The following is an 11,223-nucleotide window of genomic DNA, read 5'->3' as shown; positions in this document are numbered from 1 at the left end:
CTTCGGGATTATTTTTCAAGTGAGTGATTAACTAATGTTCAAAAGAACATGTTGCCGGTAGTTGGAAGCAATTTTATATCTTAAGCGCTTTGAAATCGTAAGCGCTAGTGAAAAGAGATTGATGGCTACTTTTGTTAAGCAGTTAACCTCTCATCTTGCGTGTGGATGTGTGTGCCACCAAAATGATGAGAAATGGTCTCACAAAATAGAAATTATGATCAAAAGTGCTTCAAATTTGATCTTTTTGGCAGTAAGTAGCATACATTTGCGTGCTTACTTGAGGTGGTGCTGTTGCTGGTAAGTTTATAGCCTAAATAGTATTTTTGGAGGTTTAATCGAGCATCAAACTCTTCATATGACGAAGATAGGTGTTCGATTAGAAAGGGTTTATTTCCCCTAAAAGAGTGTCAAACGAAAAAGTGACCAACCACCGGGGGTTGAGTGTAGTTGGGATTTTAAGGAAAAATGTTGAGGGCCAAAAAAACTAGCTGAATATTTGAAAAGATCCTATGAAAATTTATATGTGAAAATATTTTTCCCTGATTCCTTGTAATATTTTACATAACATATCCAAAAATTGCGTCGCGCGAAAAAACGGGAAAATGAAGAAAAAACAACTAAAACTTCGATAACTTGAAAATTTAAACGATGACCTATACTTTTTTGCAACTTTTTTGGGTATGAAAATTTTCGTTATTGAAATACACAAGTAGTTTTTGACGTAGCAGCAGCAGTAACCAGTTCCGGAGGAATTATTTTTTTAGAGAAAGACGATTGTTCTCCAATTGGATATTTTCGCACTTTATTATTGTTTTCTTTATTTCCACATTTAAGCTTGTTATAATTATTATTTCAATTTGTTTACATGCATAAGTTGCTTGCATTCACGCACAAGCAAAAAAGTTGGAATGTTTTGTTTGGATTATATTCTTTCAATATTTTTTTCTTTGCTACGAACTTCGATATTCTTATACGTTTGAATAAATGCAATTGTTTTTTTTAAAGCTAAAACTTCTAGTCTTTTTTTTTCAACTATCAAGATTTCGTGTTTGTTGGCAATGTTCGATTACATTTGTTTGTTTGTTACTTCAAGTGTTTTTAAAAATGCGTTACAGTAAGTAGTTTCAGTGGAATGTAGTCGTATTTTAAGTAGATGCACAGTTATCAATGAAATTCTTAAGATTAGGTTTGTGTGCAATTCGGTTAATATTTTATACTTTAAGTTTATGATAAAATGGTTGAGCGTTCGTGCTTGCATGCGCCTCATCTACAAACTAAATTAACAGCCAGAATAATAACAAATAAGTTTCATTTGTCCCACCGCGCTAAATCTACAACTTCTTTTTCTTTTTTCCTGCTTAATATGCTCGATTGACTATAAACCGTTCGATAGTTCGATGAAATAGAATTTGTTTAAAAAGGGTTTTTCTTTTTATCTGTTGCACGGGCAACAGAGTTGATGACACACGATAATTTTGCCCCATTTCTAGCGGAGGCTTCCTACAACTCGGTGGTCATTCCGGTGTGGTACGACATCGAGAGCGCCTGGACGCGCTTGGCGTTGCAGCTTTTGCACAGGATGTGGTCGTCGAGGGGGTAGCACCCGATGCCACCTAGGAAGATAGAGAGAGAAATGATTTAGTGGTTTTTGTTAGAATTTTTTTTTCTGATTTATTCAATTTTGGATATTATGATTTTTAGTGTAATTGTGTCTATCAATTGCAATTAAAACGCTGTTTAAGAAAAAAATAAACTAATTTATGTCGCTTTTAACATTTTTAAAGTATTAAAGGGGTACACTGCCGTTCTACTCATAATTGTCCCATGTCAGTTTTGGACGATTTTGACTTTATGACATTTTTAAGTTTAGTTTGATGTGTTCTTTAAGAAAAACACATAAAATATGGTAATTTGGTTGGAAACTCATTGAAAACAACACCAAGTCTGTTTGTCCCATCGTTAAACTTCGACGCATAATTGTCCCACCAAGTATTTTCTTACACGGAATCATTAGTTTTACTAAGCATTATGTCTTGTTTACCTATTGTATAGCAAGAGAATCACAAATAAGGGTGATACATAGCTAAGGCCGTTGCAAATATTCCCCCCCCCCCCCCCTCAAAGTTGGCCTGAATAATCAGGGGGCAAAAACAGTTTTTTTTCTTCAAAATTTTAATGAAAATTAAAGTTTGATCAACTGAAAACCAGTTAAAATGCATTTTACCGCGTTTATAATCATATTTAGCATGTTTGAACTCCTTTGAAAACATTTTAAATTTTCATGAAATACCAATGTACAGTCCCACGGAAAGCCAAGGCTTGTAATTTCAATTTTTATATTTTTTTATTTTTTTTGGCCCCCCCCCCCCCCCCCCCCCCCCCCCGGGTTTGGTAAGAGCCGAGGGACATAAACTTCAAAAAATATTTGCAACGGCCTAACTAGGGCGATTAGGGACAAATAGGGCTAATATGAACCCACTGGACAATTATGCGTAGAAACACAGAAATCGGTTGAAAAATTTCAATCGCGTTTTTCTCAGTTGCACTTTTTTGAACATGGGACAATTATGCGTAGAACGGAATGTAGTGCAATCATAAGCTTAAAAAAATAATTTATTTATTTTTTTACGAAAACAAACACTTTTTGCGGTGTTGTGTATGTTTATTTCACTTTTTTACAAAATATTCAAAATAAGACAAATATACTTTTTTTTACTTTCAAGGTTTTCAATTTATTGCTTTTAAAATTTCCGTTCTAAATATTTTTCTAAGTCTTTTTTCCATAAGAAATATCAGTTATATTCATAATCCTTAAAAAATTAAATTTCACTTGGAAGTAAACGCAGTAATTTTTTTTCAAAAAGATTAAAATTTTAGTTTCAACAATTCATTTTTTTCATGTTTCACTTTCTTACTATAAATGAATAATTTTCAGGTTCTCATATACCATTTGAAAAAAATCCGACTTTTTTCTCGACTTTTCCACAAAACATATACCATCAAACAACATTTCTTAGTTAATTAAAAAAAAATACAATTTGGTCCTAAATTGGTGTTAAAATTGGTGATAGTTATTATTGTTCACAGCGATAAAGCTTATTTTTATGAGCACAAGACCGTTTGTACGACTTCAAAGTATTTAAAATAGATTTTTAATTCAGTTTTTAAAAATTATCTCGCCGACCCTTGTTGCCAGAAAGCATCCTACTTGACAGCTCGTTCCAATGAGACCATAGTTAATCCATCTTAAAATGTTGTCTTGACATTTTTTTTTTTTTTTTTTTTGCATTAAGGCCGTTGCAAATATTTTTCAAAGTTTATGTTTTTTTACGGATTTTGGCGAATTTCCGAATTTTTGCCCAACTTTCCCGACTTCAATGATCAACCTGGATTTTGTTGTCGGATATTATTTCTTTAATTTAGAAAATTATTCGTTTTGAAGAGAAAATTATGAAATTAACCAAAAAATAAGCTTTAAATAGTTAGGTTAGGTACCTCAGGTTTACATAACACTATAAGCAGTTCTCTACAAAATCATCAAATTTCGTGCATTTTAATTTTAATTTTTTTTTATTTTTTATTTGGCTTAAACTTTTTGGTGGCCTTTTATATGACCAAAGAGGCTATATTGTGTTATTGGTCGCCATACAATTGTGGCTGCTGTTAATACAAAAATGTTACGTTAACATTCGGAAATCTCTGTATATTTTGAAGGAATTTTTTGATCGATTTGGTGTCTTTGACAAATTTTCAGGACTAGCACTTTGTAAGGCCTTCTAGGCCCACAAAAAATCACTCAAAAATTACGAACTCCTCGTCACAGTGTCCTGATGACAACAATGATCGAGCACGAGCTGTCACTGTCCCTGCAAAATATGTTAGCTGGCATCGGGCGATAAGCCTTTAAAAACAGCTTTAGCTAGAAAGAGAGAGCAGATCTGGTGCAAAAAAAAACAACTTTTGTAGCACTCAGAGGTGTGAATGTGTAAGTAAATTTTCGCCTAGAAAAAAAAAATCTTGCTCAAAAAAATTATTTCAGTTTAAATTTAATATTTACTTTGCAATGGAAAAATACTTCACTATTTTATTTATTGAACAAAGCATGATTTTCAGGTTAAAGTCATTTTAAGCCTATTTTAAAGTAAACATAGGAAGGAGCGGCCGTGGCTGACTGGTTACGGTGTTCGCTTTGTAAGCGAATGGTCCTGGGTTCGATTCCCATCTGCTCCCAACGAGAAAGTATAGGAATTATAAATCTTGAACTCTGAACATAAACGAAAAATCAAACTCGCTCGAGTCGGGGTTCGATCCCCCGTCCTTTGGATTGGTAAGCAAAAATGCTAACCACTAGGCTATCACGGCTTGGTGAGCTATGGTTGGAATTAGGAATACTGTTACTATTAACTATATACGCGCTGGGTCCTTGTCCATTTGACAAGGGTTCGGAAGTTCTAAATAACGTTTGAACCCGATTGGTGCAAACGTTCTTCAGGGCGGGGCTTGTCGATAAAGCAGAAGTACCTCGCGCTCGGCTAGCCAGCGTAGAAATGGGTCACCGAAGCTCGGCAGAGCTAACACCTTCCAAATGCCTATGCGAGTTATTTGCATGTATAGAATGTAGATCTAAAAATACATGGAAACAACTTAATTTGTAAGAAGCGGCCGCGTGGTCCCGTTTGGTTGGTTGCACACACACACACACACACACACACACACACACATTTTAAAGTAAACATAGGAATATTTAAGATTTTTTTTAGATATTTGCATATTCGATCCTTTCGATTTTATTTTTTTTTAAATATTGCCTAAAATTTGTTAAGGTAAAATAGTTTTTTATATTTATGTTTTTGTTGTTAAAATTTTTCTGTAATCTTTTCTATGAACTTATAAAAAATATCTTGATTAATGAAAATTATTCTCAAGTTCTTTTTCACATGCATGCTATCAAGAAATTAAAAAGAGATGTCAGCCGGTAACATGGAGTGAAACTTTCCCAGCTGTCATGGAAAACTTCACATAAGCTAGAAAAAAAGTTTAACTCCATTTTTTGTCGTTCTACGCATAATTGTCCCATGTAATTTTTGGACGATTCTGACTTTTTGTCATTTTTAAGTTTAGTATGATGTATACTTTCAGGAAAACACATTAAATCTATTACTTTGTTCAGAAGAACTGTAAAAACAACACCAAGTCTGTTTGTCCCATCGTTGAACTTCTACGCATAATTGTCCCACGATGTATTTTCTATCACGAGATCATTACTTTTACGAAGCATTGAATCTTGTTTACCTGTTGTATAGCAAGAGGATTAAAAATAAGGGTGATCAAATGCTACCCAGGGTGATTTGGGACATATAGGGCGACTAGGGACTCATGGGACAATTATGCGTTGAAACACAGAAATCGAACGAAAAATTTCAATCGCGTTTTTCTCAGTTGCCCTTTTTTGAACATGGGACAATTATGCGTGGAACGGCAGTGTTGCACTTTTAATTTCTCGATACATTGAAATTGTGAAAGGAAACTAACATTTTAAACTAAGTGCATTTAAAATACTAAATTATTCAAGAGCTAGAAAATAATTTTCAAACAAGCTTTGGATTTCCCAACTTTTTCCCGATGTTTGCGACTGAAGTGACCACCCTGAAATCTTCAAAATCCACAAAATTCGTCAAGAATAACTAACCCTCCAAAATATTCAATGTAATGATCATTCACTTACCTTCCGCCTCCGAAGACAACAGCTGCCCACAGTCCTCGCACTTGTAGCACGAAACGTGGAAACTCCGATCGAGCGCCACCACCCGGATCGTTTCGTCCTGTCCCGGTTCCGGCATGATGGGCTTCTGGCACACGCAGCAACGCGGGGCAAACTTTTTGTGGAAATCTTCAATGCAGTGAATTTGATTGGTGGCGTCCACGGTGAACGGAATCCCGTCCAGCGACTTTCCACAGATGACACAGGTGAAGCACTGCGGATGGTACGGCTTTCCGGTGGCCCGGAGGATGCGCTCGAGAATTGGCTTCTGACAGACGGAGCACTTTTCCAGCGTGTTGAGGTAGTCTTCCTCGCAGTACGGTTTGCCGTCCAGGGCGTAGAACGGTTTGCCCTGCAGGTTGATTTGACACTGCTGGCAGGTGAAGCACGCGATGTGGAAGATCTGGTCCATGGCGGTGCAGCCGGTGTTTTCACCGACGACGCGCTCGCCGCACTGGACACAGGTGCCGAAGGTGTCGGTGAGGAACTCGTCGAACGAGTCCGGATCTTGTCCGACGTTGTCCATGGACTGGACGAGGAGGTCGGTCAGCTTGTCGACTTCGTTTTCTTTTGGGACGTGGTGACGATGTTGCTGTTGCTGTTGGTGCTGCTGTTGGTTGTTCAGCATGGTGTCGTTGGGGCTGTTGATGCCACGGGAGTTGACGTAGGGCGTGTAGAGGGAATAGTTGGACCGGCCGGACATTTGACTGGTTGGACGTGGGTTGATCGGTTCGTAGATCGATTCGTACGTTGAGCCTTGGGAGCTGATGCCGTAGAATTGGTGCATGTTGTTGGCGTAGATTTGGTTGTTTGGGGCCATGTTGCTGTAGGTTTGGCCGGTGGCACCGGGGCCGACCATGTTGTACGTTGGCTGAGGTTGATGGTTCCGTCCCATCTGGGGAGGATCGGTCGCCCTTCTAAGTTCGCTGTAGGAAGAACTGACCGGGCTTGGGGGTGGTGGAAACTCGTCGTCGTTGTCTTCCAGGGTCAACTCGTTCAGGGACAGCGGAACCTGTGAGTGCTCTTGAACCGGAGGCGGTGGCAGTTCGTCGGAAATCTGTCTCTGCGTGCGTGGCTTCTGGCCATTGTTGTGGGCAATGTTGCTGTAGATCAGTCCTCCATCGCCGTTTCTTGGTCCTCCGGGGACATTGGCGTAGGTCACGTCCCCTTCGTAGAACTTGGGCGTGGTGTTCTCGTAGACCGCTCCGTCCGCCTGGCCACGCTGCATCTTAATGTCCATAATCCGCTTGTGGTGCTCCAGCGCTTCCTTCTGCTGCTGCAACTCTACCGCATTGTCCAGCGTGACCTTCCGGATGCCCATCTTCCCAGGAGTGGCACGACCCGCTCCGGTCGGCGAGTTGGTGTACGAATGCTCCTCTCCGGATTGGCCCAGCAGCGTCGAGTAGGAAGGTTCGCAGTACCGCTTGACGTTGGAACTCTTCGGAACCTGCGGCGGAACGGTCGACGGGGACGGCTTCTTCGGCTTTGGCGGAACTGCCGGTCCCTTCTTGCCCATCATGATCATCCCCGGCAGGGCACCACTGTCCGGCAGCGGCGTTCCGTACTGCGGCTGCGGCGCCTGATACTGCGGCACCGTCGACGATGACCTCGAAAGGTGGTCCAGCTGTTGCGGGGTGTTCATTGTTCCGTCCCTCCTGCACCGAATGACGAAATGTTACAAAAGGGCGTTTCTCACCGCGATAAGCGAATTACTCACCGGAAATCAACCTGCGCGCGGCCAAGTCACTTGCAATGAATCACACAAATTTGCTGGAATTTCGCACTTGTCTTTCCTGCTCGCGAAAAAAGCTCTTTTATCATCAATGGTGCACCCTTTTCTTTTCTTTGCTCAATGGAATGATTCTTTTGTGTGTGCGACCATCAGAAAACGAATGAATGACATCACGATTCTGACGTTTTATAAACAACCGAGCGAACGCGAACGAAGGGATTTTCATTTTACAGTGTAGACCACTAAAGTCGCCACATAGGTTCGTGGGAAACGTCAAATGCGTCGGTAAACAACAACAATCGTGCACATGTGCTGAAAGTGGTTCAAAATTAATTTAAATTTTCGAGAAATTCTTCAAAAGTTTACATCAAAATGGTAATTTTTAATCTTTAAATATTCACAAAATGTAACTCACTGTTCCTCCCACCATTCCAGGGCAAAAAGGTCCAGCTGAAGCGCCTGCAAACGCAGCGATCCGCCCAGCTCAAGCGGATGATCAAAACAACGGACTCCCGGCTCAAACCCACGGATCGCACCCCGTCCAAAAAGAAGCCCAAACCCTCCGACGAGCCCAACCTGATGGAAAAGACCCAAACCAGCTCGGCCATGTTCTTCCAGTACAACACCCAGCTCGGGCCGCCCTACCACATCCTCGTCGACACCAATTTCATCAACTTTAGCGTGAAAAACAAACTGGACGTGGTCAAAACCATGATGGACTGCCTCTACGCCAAGTGCATCCCGTACGTCACGGATTGCGTGGTCGGCGAGCTGGAAAAGCTCGGTCCCAAGTACAAGCTGGCGCTCCGGATCATAAAAGACTCGCGCTTCGAGCGGATCAAGTGCCTCCACCGGGGAATCTACGCCGATGACTGTCTGGTGCAGCGAGTGACTCAGCACAAGTGCTACATTGTGGCCACCAACGATAAGGACCTGAAGCGGCGCATTCGGAAGATTCCCGGCGTGCCGATCATGAACGTGGCGCTGAATCGGTACGTGATCGAGCGGATGCCGGACGCGTTCGAGCCGATGGCGAAGAAATAAAGCTTATTTTTTGGTATTAAAATGCCTGTTTTAAAATAATGGAAAGAAATTTTCAATCTGTTTTGAAAAGAAATTGAATCTTTTTTGCTATTCTTGAACGTTTTAAATAGTCGAAGCGCGCTATGTCCTGTGCGGTTTTGCAGTTAATTTTTTCTGGACAGTGGGATATATGAGTTCATTCGCGGTAAAAATTAATCTAAATTTTTGCCGCCATCAAAGATTACAGAAAATCTCACATATTTATAATATACAGCAATTTGGAGCAATTTTTGGAGTCATGTTTTAGATGAGAAGAATTTTCAAATAAATAAAATTTCGTGTTTCTATTTTCTAGATTGAAATTTGGTATGGACTTTGGGAGTACGAGCTGTATTTATTTTTTTCAAATCCCTCGATTTTTTTTTAAAGTTCTGTCATAACTGTATTTTTTATCATTGAATTTCAAATTATCTGAGGTTTTAAATTCTTTTGCCAGATAATTATAAAAATATTTTCCCGACTTTTCCCCTAGCTTTTCCCTCTGGTTTACTTAATTTTGAGCAATAAAAAAACAAAATTTGTATGTCATTTTAATTTATATAATTTCATAAGCCGAATAACAAAAAGCAGAATATTCGAAAAATCACGAGGCAAACATAATATTTTTTCAAAGAACTTCATACTTAGAACTCATACATTGAAGTTCAATCAACTGAAAACAATTTGAAATGCTTTTTTCTGTGCTGATAATCTTCTTTATAGCATGTTTGGTCTTGACTGAAATATTTTCCGATGTTTTTACTGCGAGAATTTTTTTCCATTCCTTGGACCATTTTTAGACAGTTTGTGACAGTTTTTGAAAGTTTAAATCACAGATCGGAAAAAGATTAACGCTTGTCAAAAATAGTATTTCCACGATTTTGTAAGTATACAGCACTCAATCGAACTCGTTTTTTTTTCAACATGGAATCGAGTTTTCTCGATAGTATCATTAAAGTCTGAAATTGACAAATAGAAGGTATAGGACAGTAATAATTTCAGATTTGTTTTTTTTTTAAATAAAAAAAACTCATAAAATTTAAGATATAAAAAATCGTTTCTTCAGATATTTGTAAGTTAGATAATTTATAAATTCAATATCAAATTTTCGACGATAACGGACGGTAACTCATTTTTTAATCTATCTATGATTGACTTAATCGAGCATATCATATAATATTTCCAATGCTTTTACGAACAATGTATGTTTCAAAGTTAATCACAAATAAATGTATAGTAGTAAAAAAAATATAAAATTTTCATATGTTGCTATATGAATATCAAACGAAGTGCATTGTATGCATTTTCACTTTTAATAGATTTTTTTCTGTAAAATACTAAACACATTTCACAAAATTATGTCTTTTTGACAATACTAAAATTTTTACAAAATTTTGTAATTTGCTAAAATACTCCAAATTTTATTATTTGCAATATGGGTATCAAACAAAGCAAAATTTTCACTTTTTTAGAGTTTTCTTTTGTAAAATTTTCATCTTTTCATGAAATACGATATTTTTCAAAAATACTAAAATTTTAATAATTATTAAAAAAGTATTTTGCGAATGAATAAAATTTTTACAAAATATCACATATTTTTAAAGTATCAAATTTTTCAAATACAAAAAATACGATATTTTGAGAAAATTTAGGATTTTACAAGAAAAAACTTTTATAAGGTGAAAATTTCGCTTCGTTTGATGAAACCCATATTGCGAATTATGAAAATTTGAGTACTTTCGAAAAATAAGGTATTTTGTTAAATTTTATAAGTATTTATATTTTGAAACTTTCTATAGCATCGTCCCAACGATAACGTTTAAACTATCGTTATCGTGATCGAGCCTCGATACCAAACATGAATTTTATGAATCTGTGAAAAATATAGTTGTGAGTTTAAAAATAATTAAGGGGCAAAATGACGTGCAAAACTTTACTGAAAAGACAATAAAATTTTAAGTCTTTTGAACTGAAAATTATTTGAAATGCATTTTCCTGCGTTAAAAATCATATTTAGCATGTTTGGGCTCGATCAAAAATATTTTGCATCTTTGTGAAATTTCTATGGAAAAAAATGTCACAATTTAGATATTTAAAAATGTAAAGATTGCAAAACAATTGAACTGCCGTTCTACGCATAATTGTCCCATGTTCGAAAAAGTGCAACTGAGAAAAACGCGATTGAAATTTTTCGATCGATTTCTGCGTTTCTACGCATAATTGTCCCGTGGGTTCCTATTCGCCCTATGTGTCCCTAATCGCCCCAGTTAGCAGTTTATCACTCTTTTTTGTGATCCTCTTACTAAACAACAGGTAAAAATTGAAACAATAAGTCACAATTTAAAATTTGAATAAAAATTTTAAAATGCATTTTACACCAGTTCACTGCCGTTCTACGCATAATTGTCCCATGTTCAAAAAAGGGCAACTGAGAAAAACGCGATTGAAATTTTTCGATCGATTTTTGTGTTTCTACGCATAATTGTCACGTGGGTCCCTATTCGCCCTATACGGTTGTTATACGCATAATTGTCCCATGTCATTTTTGGACGATTTTGACTTTTCGTCATTTTTATGTTTAGTTTGTCGTATACTTTAAGAAAAACACATAAAATCTGGTACTTTGTTCGGAAACTCATTGAAAACAACATCAAGTCTGTTTGTCCCA

General features: G+C 37.6%; 2 protein-coding genes across 2 annotated transcripts; one reads left to right on the top strand and one right to left on the bottom strand.

Moving 5' to 3' along the window:
* Positions 1 to 1,003: 1,003 nt before the first annotated feature.
* LOC120419047 (thyroid receptor-interacting protein 6-like) lies at positions 1,004 to 7,653 on the bottom strand. The gene is made up of 3 exons (XM_039581612.2): positions 7,479 to 7,653; positions 5,726 to 7,416; positions 1,004 to 1,613 (listed from the first exon to the last, which is right to left on the bottom strand). The coding sequence occupies exons 2-3, from the start codon at positions 7,401 to 7,403 to the stop codon at positions 1,501 to 1,503; spliced, it is 1,791 nt and encodes a 596-aa protein (XP_039437546.1). The 5' UTR covers positions 7,404 to 7,416; positions 7,479 to 7,653; the 3' UTR covers positions 1,004 to 1,500.
* An 82-nt stretch (positions 7,654 to 7,735) lies between these two features.
* On the top strand, positions 7,736 to 8,559 carry LOC120419045 (rRNA-processing protein FCF1 homolog). Its single transcript, XM_039581611.2, has 2 exons — positions 7,736 to 7,868; positions 7,929 to 8,559. The coding sequence occupies exons 1-2, from the start codon at positions 7,866 to 7,868 to the stop codon at positions 8,535 to 8,537; spliced, it is 612 nt and encodes a 203-aa protein (XP_039437545.1). The 5' UTR covers positions 7,736 to 7,865; the 3' UTR covers positions 8,538 to 8,559.
* The last annotated feature ends 2,664 nt before the right edge of the window (positions 8,560 to 11,223 follow it).

This window comes from Culex pipiens, chromosome 2 (assembly GCF_016801865.2).
Source record: "Culex pipiens pallens isolate TS chromosome 2, TS_CPP_V2, whole genome shotgun sequence".
Taxonomy (NCBI): domain Eukaryota; kingdom Metazoa; phylum Arthropoda; class Insecta; order Diptera; family Culicidae; genus Culex; species Culex pipiens.
This window is presented reverse-complemented; position numbering and strand designations above follow the sequence as displayed.